This window comes from Acyrthosiphon pisum, chromosome A1 (genome assembly GCF_005508785.2).
Source record: "Acyrthosiphon pisum isolate AL4f chromosome A1, pea_aphid_22Mar2018_4r6ur, whole genome shotgun sequence".
Classification (NCBI taxonomy): Eukaryota; Metazoa; Arthropoda; class Insecta; order Hemiptera; family Aphididae; genus Acyrthosiphon; species Acyrthosiphon pisum.
This window is the reverse complement of record NC_042494.1, coordinates 28,470,037-28,486,320: the sequence shown is the minus strand read 5'-3', so window position 1 is coordinate 28,486,320 and position 16,284 is coordinate 28,470,037. Positions and strand designations below refer to the sequence as shown.

At 29.6% G+C, this 16,284-nt stretch overlaps 4 protein-coding genes across 6 annotated transcripts in view; 2 read left to right on the top strand and 2 right to left on the bottom strand.

Moving 5' to 3' along the window:
• Positions 1–4,534, top strand: part of LOC100165347 (DNA-directed RNA polymerases I and III subunit RPAC1) — a 6,792-nt gene extending 2,258 nt beyond the window's left edge. Inside the window, exons 6-9 of the mRNA XM_001945870.5 lie at positions 2,029–2,211; positions 2,420–2,539; positions 2,606–2,722; positions 4,316–4,534. Coding sequence (XP_001945905.1) covers positions 2,029–2,211; positions 2,420–2,539; positions 2,606–2,722; positions 4,316–4,434 — 539 coding nt within the window. The 3' untranslated portion in view covers positions 4,435–4,534. The remainder of the gene's footprint in view (positions 1–2,028; positions 2,212–2,419; positions 2,540–2,605; positions 2,723–4,315) is intronic.
• Positions 4,535–4,929: 395 nt separating this feature from the next.
• LOC100161931 (probable splicing factor, arginine/serine-rich 7) lies at positions 4,930–7,499 on the bottom strand. Its single transcript, XM_008185812.3, has one exon. The coding sequence runs from the start codon at positions 7,114–7,116 to the stop codon at positions 5,095–5,097; it is 2,022 nt and encodes a 673-aa protein (XP_008184034.1). The 5' UTR covers positions 7,117–7,499; the 3' UTR covers positions 4,930–5,094.
• Positions 7,500–7,642: 143 nt separating this feature from the next.
• LOC100163271 (calnexin) lies at positions 7,643–12,630 on the top strand. Of its 2 annotated transcripts, none has more exons than XM_008185813.2 (11): positions 7,643–7,661; positions 7,738–7,899; positions 7,993–8,073; positions 8,139–8,301; positions 8,847–9,310; positions 9,363–9,628; positions 9,815–10,046; positions 10,635–10,775; positions 11,161–11,280; positions 11,359–11,505; positions 12,156–12,630. In XM_008185813.2, exons 3-11 carry the CDS (start codon positions 7,999–8,001, stop codon positions 12,231–12,233), a joined length of 1,686 nt encoding a protein of 561 aa, XP_008184035.1. In that variant the 5' UTR covers positions 7,643–7,661; positions 7,738–7,899; positions 7,993–7,998; the 3' UTR covers positions 12,234–12,630. The 2 variants fall into 2 exon arrangements, with proteins under 2 accessions (XP_008184035.1, XP_008184036.1); XM_008185814.2 differs by having other exon boundaries at positions 7,644–7,661; positions 7,738–7,895.
• Positions 12,631–14,701: 2,071 nt separating this feature from the next.
• LOC100161225 (macrophage migration inhibitory factor-like) lies at positions 14,702–15,605 on the bottom strand. 2 transcript variants are annotated; one of them, XM_008185797.3, is made up of 4 exons: positions 15,447–15,605; positions 15,234–15,364; positions 14,988–15,160; positions 14,702–14,928 (listed from the first exon to the last, which is right to left on the bottom strand). In XM_008185797.3, the coding sequence occupies exons 2-4, from the start codon at positions 15,339–15,341 to the stop codon at positions 14,850–14,852; spliced, it is 360 nt and encodes a 119-aa protein (XP_008184019.1). In that variant the 5' UTR covers positions 15,342–15,364; positions 15,447–15,605; the 3' UTR covers positions 14,702–14,849.
• Between the last annotated feature and the right edge of the window lie 679 nt (positions 15,606–16,284).

The following is a 16,284-nucleotide window of genomic DNA, read 5'->3' as shown; positions in this document are numbered from 1 at the left end:
TATAATATAGGTATATATAATAATTTGGATAGTAAATACAATTGAAGGTTTATTTATTGGAAGTGTAATCACCGTTAATTGTAACTGTAAACTCTTCTTGAACCCAATTAATTAAGGATTTCAAACGATTCATTATCGAACAGTTATTAATTTTTATTCAACTAACAATTATTAATTTATTTTCGAATATCTTTAATTATTTGAATAAAAATTATTCGAATAAGAAATACTCGAATAATTTTTGTAATCGAATAATAAAAAACTCGAATAATTTTCGTAATCGAATAATAAATTCGAATGATTTGTCGATTATTTGAATAACTTATTTGGAAAAACTATCGAATAATTCGATAGTTATTATTCGTTGCCGCCCATCACTAATAACTTATTTACGCTTAGCTATAAAAGTTGAACATTTTATAAATTTTTGTCCAAATTAAAACTTTAAATGCTTATAAAAAAAATGTGCCTTTTTTAAAAATATTTTTCAACTGCTATTGTTGAAATATATCAGGAACCTTATTTTAAATTTTCACGATTTTTGGTCCTACAAATAAAATTTTATTGATATTTGTAGAAAATAAAATTGAAATTTGAAATTATCCGTAAACAGCTCAAAAAGAGTCAACATATTTATGGTGTATAGAAAATGAAAATACAAACATTCAGTAAAATTGTTATGTATCTACAGTTATAGGTTTTTGAATTACAATAAAATAAGAAAATCGCTACATGAGAAATAAAGTGAATATCCAATCTTGTAAAAACATGAATTTCAAATGCTCATAAAAATTTCATTTGATTTGCTTATTATTTTTATATAATTGTTATGATATAATATAATAGCCCTATCCTAGGTTGGAAACTTTTAAACACTAAATTAAATTATGTACTAAAATTTACCAAAGCTATGGTATTTTTGATAATTACCAAAAATACCATACAACCAGTAATACCGTATAGATATCAGTAAAAACAAATACGGGATACTGGTATCAACATTTTAAATACTGCCAGTCCTAGTTAAAACTTCAAATTGATAAAAAATATAGTTCAGAATATTATCTGTGAAATATTGTTTTTATTTTTTTGATATTACTTATACGAAAAAAGTTTTTATTGTTTCAAAATCTATTACTTTTTTGTAGTTTCAATATCGAAAAAATAAAAACAATATTTCACCACCGAAGTTCTCTTTTTATGTTGTGAAAATTCCATTTCTTGGTTATGAGTGTTATGACTGTGACCTTCTTGGTTCTTTTCCATGCAAAACAGTTTTTACTATGTTTTACATATTTACGACTGAGACAACACGCACGGGTGTAGCATCCTCTTAAGCTATTTATATTTTATAGATATTTGACATTTTTAGTTTATTTTCCATGCATGTCGATAAAAACATTTTTACTGGTTGTAAAAGCTTGAAAATGTAATACTAGGTTCCTCAGAGTTTTTATTATAACTTAAAATGAAAATTATTATTGATATACGCTCAACTTATTTCTACGTTAAAATTGTTAGCATATATCAATAATAATTTTCATTTTAAGTTTATAACTTTGATAACAATTTGCATATTACTTGTAGTTAAAAATTCATAAAATGTTAAACATTCATTCCTATTTAAGATTTAAAAATGAACACAAGGTTCTTCGTAAGTAGTTCTTTCTGGAACCAAAACATTTTAGATGTACAAAAACTATTATTTTATTGACCAAGTTCAAATTTGCTCGAAATTACATATTTAAACAAATAATAACAATTTCCTTTATTTTTTTTATTCAAAATATTATTCGTGGTGACTTAACACTTAAAACTTTTACGTATATCATTATATCTTATACTCTGAAGTATAAAATTTTCAAATTTTAGGAATCATCTTTGATTTAAGGCTACGTTACTGTGAATTGATAACTGGATTCACTTAACACCTACTGTACAGCAGAGTAGTTATTAGTTATCTATTTACCTTCTTTTGTTTTTATTAGAATCATATATATTCTTTTTTGAGACTTGAAATAATTTTAGTTTACGCAAAACACATAAAATGGTTGCCATTGGGCAACCAAAAAGATATTTTCACGGAAAAAGATGTTGGAATAATTAGTGATGATATTCTCATCGCAAAGTTAAGACCAGGACAGGAAATTGAACTTAAAATGTTTGCTGTCAAAGGGATACCTAAAGACCATGCTAAATTTCAAAGTGTTTGTAAGTACCTATTGTGTATTAAGTAGAAGTTAAATTAAATAATTTGCAAGAAGTTCTGGCAACTTTGTTGATTACAACAAAAAAAAGGAGATAAATGTTCAAATAATTTTTTTCTTATTTTTATTTTTATGATTAATATGTTTGGTAGATCACTTTATTTTTATATTAATATATAAATAAAATGATTTGTTGTATTTTGGATATTTAGGCACAGCCTGGTATAGAATGATGCCAAATATTAAATTACTTGATGAAATTAAAGGAAATGATGCAGTATTACTACAATCATGCTTTCCCAAGGGTGTCATTGGATTGAAAAGTGTTAAAGGTATGTATTTATTTTATAAAAACTAATTATTATTTTTTTTTTAATAAATCAAATTATTGTTTTTAGGTGTCCTTATTGCATTTGTAGAAGATTCCCGAAAAGATAATAGTTCCAGGAATGTATTTAGATACAAACAGTTTGATAATAAAATTTTACTTTCCAAAATTCAGGACCATTTTATATGTAAGTTTTGTAGTCTGGTTCTTAGTCAATAAATTTTAATTATTTACATATTATGCAAATAATTTATAGGAATTTTAAACTATAAATCTATTTGTGCAAAAAATTGTATGATACTAACGTGAAACAAGTCACATTTTGTTTTATAGAAAATTGCACTTTTTGCCACTTTTTTTTCAGAATTTAAGAGCAGTGATTTTCTGTTGTTGTCTAACATACGTGGAACATAGGAATTTAGACGTATTTTCATTCCAACATATCAATTGGTCTAGTAAAGCGTTAAGAATTCTTAAAACAGATTTGAATTTATCGTCAAGTCTTCTTGAGATCACCTTTCTTGCATTTTTAATTCATTGGTATTATTTTCTCCAATAATTTAAATATTTAAATTCCTTTTTGGTGTACATTTTTTTAGAATTTAGGGGGATAAAATCAAAAATGTGGGAAAGTCAATCTCAAATAGACATGACAACAATTTAAAATATGTTTTTAGAATTTATATCGCTGTACTAGATCAATGGGTACTTCGGAATGAAAACCCCGTCTAAGTCCCTATGTTCCATGTGTTTTAGAAAAAGACAGAAAATCACCGTTTCCAATTTCTTAAATAAATAATTTTATTATTTAGTTTCAAAATCAAAAATTTAAACTTAACAGAACAATTTATTTACTTATTAATTTATATCCTTACCTATATGTATTTAATTTTTATCATGCAGATAATATTTTTATAAGAATGTAATTTAATTTTTCAAGTTGTTATTATTGGAGACAGATCGATTAAGTTAATAGAAAATACATTATTGTTAATTCTTAATAATTAGAAACTAACATTTGTTTAATTACTTTTCAAAGTCAATCATATTAAATCTTTAATTACATCATCTTCAACAAAAATAAGCATTCAAAGTTTGAAGTTTCAATTTCGTGTCACAGATACCTTATTTTACCATAAATAGTTTTTTTTATCATTCATAATCAGTATGAGAAACTAAAAATAATATTATCCCCAATTATCTTATTAAAATAAATTCTGCAATGTTTATACTAGATTCTAAAAAACACTATTCACTATAATCACTTTATCTTTAACATTTATAGAATAGCGCCCATTAAATTCCATAAATATAGGCTATACTTGTGCGCACACATTTTGTAAATTTAAAGATTTAAAATATACAAATAAATAATATTAAAGAATTTTGTTTATTTTGTAGAAAAACAATTAATAACTCATATGCAACATTCAGTGTCAATGTTAATTATACCATTCATAGAGCAGTAGTAAATTATTTTTAACATTTGTTACAAAAAACTCAATAATTATTCAGTGATAATTCTTTCAATTTGAAAATAAAATAGTTACAAGTTTAAAATAATTTTAAACCATTACTCAAATTTTGCTTTAAAATATAGATAGTCATGTTATTGTATTTAAAGATTATACCTAGGCTATTATTAAAAAAAAAAACTAATAATTGGTAACATATTATTAACTAAATTTTGCACTTACCATAATTTATACAAATAATTACTTATGTTTAAAATTGTTTGGCAAGGCATGGACTAACAATTAACATTATTCTTAATTTTCAGTTACAATTGAATCAGTCGGAGCAATGGATCCAAGTTTAATTTTCTTAGAAGCATTAAATATTTTAACTAGAAAAGTTAATAGTGCCTCAGAATCAGCATTAAACCAAACTGAAATCTAAGTTTATTAAATTTGTGCTTTGAATGTTATTATTTAATAAATATTATGTAAAAATAATTATAACTAATAATTTTAAATAAAACATTTTTCAATTAAGACAAGATCGTTTTTTTTTAAGAAACTATTGTTGAGCTTTAATTAGTAATCACCATTAAATAACCATTTTTAGTTATAATGTGATTCACTATAGATTGTAGTAATTTGGACTAACTTGATGAATTTTTAAAGTGGCCCTCCAAAAATGCTTTAGATGATATACTTAAATAAATTGTATCTATGTAATATTATATTGCATGTAAACACTCACAATATTATTTTTTAGTTGTTAACTCCAATTCAAGACGTATTTATACCTACGTCCTACAATATATTTTTAATATTTTCAGTACATAGGATACATTTTAATGAACATCACTACATTCACTGTTTTGAATTTTCTTATTTTTAGATAGTACAGAATTTAAACTAGGACAGGAACAAACATATAAAAAGAAAACTAAATATAATTGTATATAATATACATCAGATACGAAATACATATATATATTTATATTAAATTAAAGCATAAGTACATCATGCTTAATTAATGTAATTGGATAATTAAAATAAATTGTGTACATGGTTACAAGTACATAATAAAAAAAATTTAAGATTATAAGGTTTAAGAAGTACTTCGTCTATTTGGTGGTGGCGATGCGGATTCACTTTTTCTCCATCCAGGTGACCTACTCCTTGCTGAGCCAGGAGTATGGCTTCTACTTTTACTTTCTGATCGGGATTTATGATCAATCGACATACTTCTTCTGCTTCTATCTACTGATAAACTTCTTTTACGGGTTACTGACTCACTTCTTTTTCTGCTGTCAGATGTGCTTCTCTTACCCCTTACTGGAGGTGACCTGGATACAGATCTAGCAGGAGACTGAGGACTTTTAGATGGGGGAGTTCTAGTAACTCTTCTAGGAGGAGGCGATCTGGGAGATGGTGATCTACGTATGGGTGAACGTGTACGTCTATGTCGTTTTTCGGTAGGCGAACGTGACTTATGACGACTTGCACTACGTTTTCGAGTACGTCTTTGCGATGAATTTGATTTCCTAGAGCGTTTCTTAGGTGTCCGACTTCTGCGAGGAGACCTGCTAACCCGCTTACGAAGCGGAGTTCTTGTCCTAGATCTTTTCGGAGACAATGTTCGTCTAATATGACTAGACGAACGGCTTTTAACTAATTCAGATGTCTTTCCTCTACCAGATGAGCTACTTCTCCTTGGTGATTTACTAGATGATCGTGGGCTCCTAGAATTACTTCTTGGTGGTGTAGCTGACCTAGATTTCTCTTTTTCAGGTGTCGCAGATTTATTTTTTTTCTCAACTTCTAGTACAACAGGTGGGGTGTTTTCTTTTTTTTTGTCCTTTTCTTTTCGTTTTTCAGATTTATCTTCTTTTCGTTTAGAAGAATATTTCTTATCTTTTTTATGACTTCTAGATCTTGAGCGACGTCTAGACTTAGACTTAGACTTAGACTTTGATTTAGATCTTGATCTTCGCCTATCTCTGGATGTTTTACGTTTTCTATCCCTAGATCTAGACTTTTTCCTGGACCGTGACCTTTTTCTATCTCTAGAACGTCGGTTAGGACTCCTGTACCTTTTCCTTGATCTAGATCGCCTTTTAGAACGTGATCTTGACCGTCTTCTACGAGAGCGTGAATGTCCTCTACGTGATCTAGATGATGACCTACGTCGACTCCTACCATGTGATCTAGATCTTGACCTACGATGAGAATGACCATGCTTTTTGTCTTTAGATAAGATCCCAATGACAGGATCAATAGCTGCAGAAATCAAACTTTGAGCTTCTTTAACTCTAGTCATAGCTTCTTCAATTTCTCTTTGGGCTGCTTCATTACTTTTGGCCATTGGTTTAGCAATTGCTTGAGTGGCATGTGTCACTTGAACTGGACGGGAGCCGAGTTGTACTCCATTGAGTTTTAATCCAGCTATAACACTAGCTTGTTCCGAATATTCTACAAGAGCATAACGAGTAATATCGTTTTCTCTACTACACCATCTAACATACTTGACATCACCAGCTTTTTGGAAAAAACCTATAAGTTCATCGTCAGTCACATTTTCGTCCACGTTAATGGCAGCCAAGGTACGCCTAATTTCTTCAATTCGTCTAGAATCATAAGTGATTGGCAATTGTGGGTACGGAGGTAAGCCATTGGACGCTAACACCGGATCGTTAGTGACAATTACCTGATTCGGAGGAATGCCTTCGATTTGATTGACGACGTGCGCCGGCAACTTGGGGTCAGAAGGATATAATCCAGGCACGATGTTCGCTTGGTTAGCAATGTCCAGCGCCCTGTATTCATCTGGTATGTCGCCAACCGAGGATTGATAGGGCGTGACGATGAGTGCTCGGTCGATGAACACGGTGTTAGTGAGATGTTGTGCGACGGCTACGCACAGCGAGTCGAAATACTTGACGTAACATATACGAGACTGGACAGGTACAGACACGTCACGTATCTGCGGGTACAGTCTGATGTCCTCGATCTTGCCAATGCAACCGAACAGCGTTTGCATTTGATCCTTGGTGGCCTGCGGTGCGATATTCGTCACCTGTATCACCTTCGTGGTGGGTAATGCCGCAGCCGCGTCCGTGCTGGCCGTCATCGTGACTCGGAGGGTTTGGGCAATCAACGACGACAGATGGTGTCAAAATGCTGGAAATTCGGAGGCTACATATTGTTCTAAACACCGCGAAAAGGCTGCCTATATTTTGATCGTAGAGTCGGCGGCGGTCTCGGCTGCCGAGTAGTAAACAATGATCGCGATTCGTATTTAAACGTGAGAATCAAACAGCCGAACAGCCGCGGTGTGTTAGAGGTACGCCTATGATGTCACGACAACAGTGCGGACAACAACGGCAGCGGGCGGCATCGGGAAAAACTAAAAAATTTTAATTAAAAATATTATTCTCATTTATTGGGCAGTATAATAGCAACATATCCAACTTATCAGGGGGGCAATATAAAACAAATTTTTGAAGCGCGCGAGTTCCGGGGTACGGTTATAAATTTCAAAATAATTTTCGTTATGATTTAGAAAAATTTAGAAAAAAGAGCGGGAAGGTGGGGGAAATATCAATAACATCATCATCATCATCATCATCATCATCACCATCGCCATAGTGGCATAGTCATTCATCGCTGAACACGGTAAGTTGCACACACTGCGGCAATATGCCGGTCCAGTAATATTAATATATTATTTCTGTCTTGTCATTTTCCGCAGCCGAAACCCCTGTCACAGATTACTGGATTCGTGGTGTTACGTAGGTTTCCTCATTATCATAGACCATAGTACGAATATACGATTTGAGTGTCACCGATTGACATTTGACTATTTGGGTGGAAAATCGTCTAGTCTCTGCGATCTGCGACTGTAACCGTGTGAGTAAGTTTTGTTCATTGGTTCTCGTGCTTTTTGTCGCCCATTTTCTGATATATAATTGTTTTTCATACACATTGTATTGTCCGTTTTGAGCAGATATCAATGGCCAAAATTAAACTACTGGCATGCATAGCAGTGCTGGTCGTGCATTTGGCATTCGGCGAAGAACAAGCGCCGGTAAGCAACGAGTATTTTCTACAACTAATTCAACATTTTTACCTAATTCGTGTACGTTTCCCCAGAGTGATGTAAGCGTAGAATCGGTGCCTTACACCAGCCCAACTGCGAGCAAAGTAGGCGTGTACCTGGCCGAAAATTTCGACAATCCATCATTATTGGACACAAAATGGATTAAATCTAATTCCAAGAAGCCAGATGTTGATGAGGAACTAGCTCAATATGATGGTAAACTGCTTATTATAATATATATTAATAAATGTTTTATTGTTTTTTTGCACACGCCTGGAATTTTTTATAAATATTATATTTATTTACACACTTTAATTAAAACAAGACAGCACACCACGGCCAATAAGTAGTTTATAATACTAGAAAAGTTAATAATTAATTTATGTCTATAAATATTATAATATTATCTATCTATATTCTATATATTTATCACTACCTACGAAATTAAAAATAAAATAAAAATACATACAAACCAATCTCTAGACTCTAATTATTTTTCATTTAAAAATTATTAGCTTAAGTTACCTATTAAGTAATTTTTCATAACAATATTCTTTGTTTAACCTTTAAAATGAGGGAGACAGTTTTCCAAAATATACCTCAAGAAATCTAAAAAAAAGTGTTTGGGATTAAATGGCTAAATAACAAAATATGGAATAATATTCAATACCATAAAAATTGAATAAAATATCAAATTGTAGATACCTATGTGTTAATTATTTCATGTATTTTTTAATCATTGTAACTATTTATATTATTAGGTAAATGGAATATTGAAGAATTAGAAAGATTCCCGCTGAAAGGTGACAGAGGTCTAGTTTTAGCATCAGAGAGTCGTCATGCAGCTATTTCATCAAAACTTGATAAACCATTCAAGTTTGATGGTGGAAAAACTCTAGTTATTCAATATGAAGTAGCTTTTCAAAAGCCACATACTTGTGGTGGAGCATATTTAAAGTTGCTTACTGATGGCCCTCATATTAAGGATTTAACTCAGTTTAATGATAAAACTCCTTATTCGATTATGTTTGGCCCAGATAAATGTGGACCAACTTCCAAAGTGCATTTTATAATTAGGCATAAAAATCCTAGAAACAATACAATTACTGAAAAACACTGTTTAAAATTAAAAACTGAAGAATCTGTATTTACTGACCACCAACCTCATTTGTTTACCTTAGTTGTTAAACCAGACAACTCATATTCATTCTTTTTAGACCAAGAAGTAAGTTATTCTAAAAATGTTATTATTAAGTTTGATTTATTATTGTTTGTAGTTGCAATATGAAGGAGATTTACTATCAGAAGATGATTTTAATCCACCAATTAACCCACCAAAAGAAATAGTTGATAAGAACGATGTAAAACCTGAAGATTGGGATGAAAGAAGTAAGATTCCTGATGAAAGTGCTGTTAAACCAGATGATTGGGATGAAAGCGAACCTGAAAGTATTCCCGATGAATCTTCTTCTATGCCAGACGATTGGTTGGAAGAAGAACCCACTCACATTCCTGATACAGCAGCAGTTAAACCCACTGATTGGTAAGTATCAGTTAATATTTTATTCAATAGATTAATATATTTAAAATAAAATTTGGACAAACCCATAAAATAAGTACTATGTATAAATGATACATAGTACCTACTTACTTGGTCAATTGAAGTAAATTAAAATGATTATAATCTGTATGTGATATTGAATTATTAATAAATTTGATTTACTTAAAGGGATAATGAAATGGATGGAGAATGGGAACCCCCTTTAATTAATAATCCAAAATGTGAAGATCGTTCAGGTTGTGGACCTTGGTCAAGACCATTAATGAAAAATCCAAAGTACAAAGGCAAATGGAAGCAGCCATTAACAGACAATCCAAACTATCGTGGAAAGTGGACTCCTCGGCTTATACATAATCCTGATTACTTTTATGATAAAAATCCACTTAAATCTTCACCTATTGTAAGTATTTTTAATTTATTATGATACATTTCATACACAAATAACAGTTTGCTTAATTAACTTAATTACATAATGTTATACAAACAATATTTTAGTACAGAATAATAATTAATTTCACTTATAATTTATAAACCAACTGCACTCACGTCTGAGTAAATTTTTGTGATTTTGTGTAACTTAACCTTTAAAGTATTTAGTTTATAAAAGCAACTTATTTTAATTTGTGCATTCCAAACATTTCACAATTTGACTCTGAAAAACTAATAATTTTTAAAAAAGAAATCACACAATGACTATTCGCCATAAGTTATGCGCTCTGTGCACATATGTATACTACTGACATTATGGAACGTTCAGACACCCCTGGTTAGATGTAGTATGCATTACTATTAATTTTGTGTCTTGAGAATAAAAGCATAATATTACACACTTTTCAAGATTGTATTCTCTGTAGAGAAGTTTCACCTCAAAACACAAAACTAAAAATTACTTAAATAATGAATAATTACATTTTTTGTGTAATATGTTAAAGGTCATTATGTAAATTGTGCATAAATAAATAAACATAATTCCTGTGTATTATTATAGGGTGCTGTTGGTTTTGAATTGTGGTCTATTTCAGACAAAATTTATTTTGATAATGTCGTAATAGCAGATGATGAGGTACATGCTGAAAAATGGTCAGAAGTAACATGGTCACTGAAAAAGAAGAATGTATCTCACGAATCGGTAATATTTAATATAAATTTTAAATCTAAAAAGTCAATTAATACCTTTACATTGTAGTAATAAAAATAATTTGAAAACAAACAAAAATATCTACATATATATTATAGGGTACATTTTGGGGCAGAGTTCTCAAGAATATGAATTATAAGCCAGGATTATGGTTATGTTATTTAATTTATTGTTCTATACCTGTGATCATTTATTTATCATATTTGACACAAAGATATTTAAAGGTAGTTAGTTACTAATTAAGTAACTAATGAGTAGTTCTTTATATCTATTTGTACTTTCCCATTAAGTATATCAAATATACCTACCTGTAATTATGAATTAATACCTGTCCTTATTTTATTGTATTTTAACAAATTTGTATTTTCTTAATTAGGAAAGTGTATTTGGAGCTGTAATTAGATATACCAATGAGAACCCATGGTTGTGGGCTGTGTATGTAGTTGTTATTGCAGTAACTGTTGTATTAATAGTTATAACCTGCTGCACATCAAAAGTAATTTTTCTTCCACCGTAAAATTACCTTTTTTCAATTCCCTTAAGCACATATTATTTATCTTTCTTATTAAAATAGGAAAAGACTTCTTTAAATGAATCGAGTAAGAAAACTGATGAGCCTGTACCTGACGTAGAAGCAGAAGCATCTGATGAAGAACACGAAGCAGATATAAAAGAAGATGAAGAAGTTGATAGTAAAAGTGCTGATGATGATGAAGAAAATGTATGTGCTACTAACAATTAAATAATATTATGTTAAGATAATTTTAAATTAATATCAGTGATTGATGGAGGACTTTGGCCTCAACTAAATTTTGAAATATTCTAGTGTACCCCCTATTTTTTTTCAAATTAGGACACATGAGATAGTACTTTATTTAGGTTTTATTTTGAAAAAAAAAACTATTCACAAAATGTGTATACAATAATGTGTATCTGATACAGAAATACATTTATGCAGGATAATTATAGACATTCATATGTCTTTGGTGATAATTAGGACTCATCGCAATCTTTTCATTTAAACCTCAATATTTTCCCTCTTGGGCCAGAGTGGCAGTATGGTTTAGAGGAGAACGCAGGCGTTTAAACAATTTTTATTGACTTAATATCATTGACACCTAAGATTCAATCGCGTCCAAAAGGTGTATACCAACACACCATTGAAAGTACTTAGTAGAATAAGTTACGTTGGTTTGTGGTAATATGTTCAAGAGTGTAAAAGGGGAGTTGTGGGGCCCAAAGAGACTACCCAGTATTATATTATGTAGGGATGCAAATGTTGTATGTGTCATCAGAGTACCTTCACTGTTTCTTTTCCAAGTCAAGCACTGGACTTAACATAGTTATTAAAATTTTCTTCTAATTATAAAGGTTGATGTAGAGGCTGATCAAACTAATGAAGATCAAGTACCATCATCTCCAAGGAAGCGCAGAACAAGAAAAGACTGAATCTGCTTATCACCTATCTTCTTTCCCTGGTAGCGTCATTTTGTTTGTATTCCTACAATTTGTGTATTTTGTTTTTTTTTTTTTAAACAAATTAGTCATGATAATGTTAAAACCAAAAAAAAGTTATACTCAAATATTTATTATACAGGTCTCTGTAATAATTTTATACTTGTGTTGTTAAAATACAATAAACACTTATTGAATTATTATATTTTAAAACACTTTTGATAGACTTGTGCATTAATTAAATGTATTGCTTTCATGTTCAATTATAATTTGTTTTATACTATATATTATATTATATAAAGAAAATTAATGTGTCTGATTTTAAAATATAATCTCAAATGTGTTAAATAAATTGGTTTGATTGAACAATTATTATTATTGAAAAAACTAATTTCATTGTTATTTAATTATAGCTAATTTACCAACTTCTTATCACATTAATTTATCATGCAACTTAACATTTGTAATGATAATCATTTATTACTTTAAAACAAATGACATCTTAAACTATGACAAATAAAATACTAATTTAATATTTATTTCCTGTCGATGACTCAAAAGTGCTTGTACTTTTTCAAAAAAATCCACACATTATCAACTAATATTTTATTATTTTTTTATTTTGATTAATGCATTGTAACAATTGAAAAACCAAGTATTTTGCTAGTAAAATAAATATTTATGAAGCCATTAAAGCCCAAAATGCATATTTTTAAATATTTGACAGAAGAATAAAATTATGAATAAGAATCTATGTTTCATAACTATTTGTAGATTATATTGTTTATCTATATACTTTAATATTCAGGGAAAATACAGCTCTATTGTTGATTGTACATTTCTGAATAAATTAATATAAGTTACATATTTAAAATATAGTAAAAATGAAGCTAAAAGTTATAATATAATTATTTTTGCAACAATAATTTACATATAAACTGTCAAAGAATTATGGATACTGTAAATTAATAAAATGATAATTAGGGAAATGAGTGAATGGGTTGAAAATTTAAATTTAGGGACTTTCAGTTGAAGATTCATCTATAAGATAAGCGGCAGTTTAAATATTTTTGATACCTTCACGCTGGTACACATCAAATATATTTTATTTAAATAAGTTTTTACTTTTAATAAATGCTATTTTTTTATCTATGAAATACATACTCATTATTATTTTTTTAAATTTATATTTGATTTTATTGACATATTTACCTTTAATAATATGAATGTATTTTTATTTTGTATTTATGCATCAAAAACTTCATATTTTATGTGTCTTAATGCATACATTCTGGCCCAAATAATAGCTAACGAATAAACAGTAAAATAAATGTAAGATTTAAGTTGATGCAACTTAAAGCATTATTATTGCCTAGCAGACATCAGTGCTATAAAGTATTCAAGTAAATGTGTTCAGATATTTTTTTAAGTATTGAATAACTTTTTAAATACTTTCAGTATGAAGTTTCAATGGTATTTTAAATATTTTTTTTTGTATTGAATACTTTGGTATTGTGTTTGATTCAGTGGAGCTTGTATTTAGTGTGGGTGGTGCAACCATGACCAAGAAGAGAAGCAATATGACCGATGGAAATGTTGAAAACAATGTTTTTAAAATGTAATAAACATTTATTAAATAAATAAATAAACATCATTAATAACCTACTTGTGTCTATATTACGTTGATTACAAACCTATTTGAAAAGGATTTGAGTAGTATTTGAAATACTATACATTTAAAGTATTTCAGTAGTATCTTAAATACTTGAAATAAAATGTATTTGAGTAATTACTAAAATAATTTTTAAAAGTATTCTTTACATCACTTCCTAGTGCAGAGTGCACTTTCTCCTTCAATGTGATTTATGTGTTTAACCCGCAACCCCACCATAGGTTAGGTGGTTATTAATGTCTTGTGAAGTTGTTTTACCAAAACAATATCATTTAATTTAGTAAATAAACTGAACATGGACCAACAAAATCAATGACAATGTAATAGTACCTAGGAATTTAGTATTTATATTATATAAATATTCATTAATTATTATTGAAAAATATAGCTGAAATAAAGAATTTCACTTGCAAATAGTATTGTATCTTGTACCTCGTAATTAAATGTACTAGAATTTGGCCAGCGTTACGATTAAACTATTAGTGCCATGACCAGTATACTTAAATATGATTGACTGTGTTCATAGTCGCAGATTGGGGGGGCTAAGTCCCCCACCCAAAAAAAACATAGAACATACAATTTTAACATGCTATATTGCAATGGTCTGCTTGTCTTAGTCTGCTTGTCAGCCCCCCCAAGTCAAAAGTTTAAATTGCGCCTATGACTGTGTTAATTAGGTAAAAGAATGAAAATATTGTTCTAGGAAGGAAAGGTAATAATGAATAACTTTAAATACAGCTAGCAACCTTCAACAATATTATTAAGGATAAATAATAATAACAAATACCCATAAATCAATGTAAATGTTTATTTTTCTTAATTTAAATCTGTTGAATTTTTTTTGGATTTGGTTGTAAAGCTTAGATAATCATAGAAGGTGAAACGAAAAGTAAAAAAGTCATAAATTGTAGTGTAGTTTTTTGTTCTCCTTATATTTATTATCCTAAAATTGTTTGAAAGGTTGTTCCAGAATAACCAACATTGGATGAACTTTGGTCCGAAAATGTTATGTATAATCTAGAAACAATAATTATTTATTAAATTATTTCACTGATAGATGAATTAAGTAAATATACCTGTCATCTGGTATGCCTAGCTCTTTTTTTAAAAGAGGATACAAGACAGCTGCATGTTTCTTGTTCTGTTCAACGCCTAGGGAACCGATGCTCATTAACGTAGCAGTACCACAGGGCTTATCATCTCCATCCCAATGCATAAGTTGATCGGGCACAATAGTCACAACCACATACTATAAAACGAGTGTAAAATAAGTAAAAAAAAAAATTACTGTGATAAACATTTGGTAGGTATTTAGTATTTACCGATTCCGGTTTTCCAAGAGTCTTGGCCACGGCTGTAGAAATCTTTTTCAATATTTCTGGTGTTACTTTAGACTTAGAAACATTTGTTTCCAAACGGAAATGAGGCATATTACAAAATTGAAAATTAAATTCTGTAAAATATTCAAGAAAAAAGTGATTTCAAATCACAATATCAATTACTATTTACTATTTACTTCTTAAGTTAAGCTTTACTTGATAAATTAATAAATTATCCAAGCTTAGACAGTTAGTCCAAATCACGATAGTCACAATAGTAGTGAGTCGTGTTCCAAATGTCCAATTCAGGGTCCAGAATTCACTATTCCTTATCTCGAAATAGTTTGGTTAGGTACTTAGATTTTGATAGTTTTATCATTTTATGTGGTTTGATCTTTCGTTATCAGGGTCGTTGCTCGTTACTCATAATTTTTTATAGTACACTGTCTACTGTCTAGGCAGACGTCAGTTCATGACGAAATAACATTATTATTTTAACAATATTTCGTCATGCCTGCTAGGTCTCGTACTCTCGTGTATTCTCGTTTTTTCATAGGAACTTCCACTCACCCAAATAAATATTCCCGAATAGTCGAACTGAATGAGCCTGGAGCCACAATACTATGAAACAATGAAAAATTAACAATGTATATTCATAAACTACCTGTCTAATTATTAATTTTTTTGTTTAACATAATATCAACCATTCGATATATTTTAGATTCTGAGCGGAGCAATATGATTGTATTGATATTACAATAATTTGTGTTTTTTTTTGTCCGTCACCACCGTTCGGGGCTTTGGTTTTCTTCGACAATATATTTTTGATGGGAAAGTGAATCTAGTTAAAGAATGCAATTGCGACAAGATCCCACAAGACTAGCTAAGGATTGAAAATTTAAAAGACTTAAAAGTAATATCATATTGAGCATAACAGAAAATAAGAAAACTTAACTTTAGAAAAAAAATGTCAAGGGAGGATCTATCCCCTATATCCCCCCTCCTGTAAATACGCCACTGATAATGTCTAATGATAAGTTTAAGAATATAATTT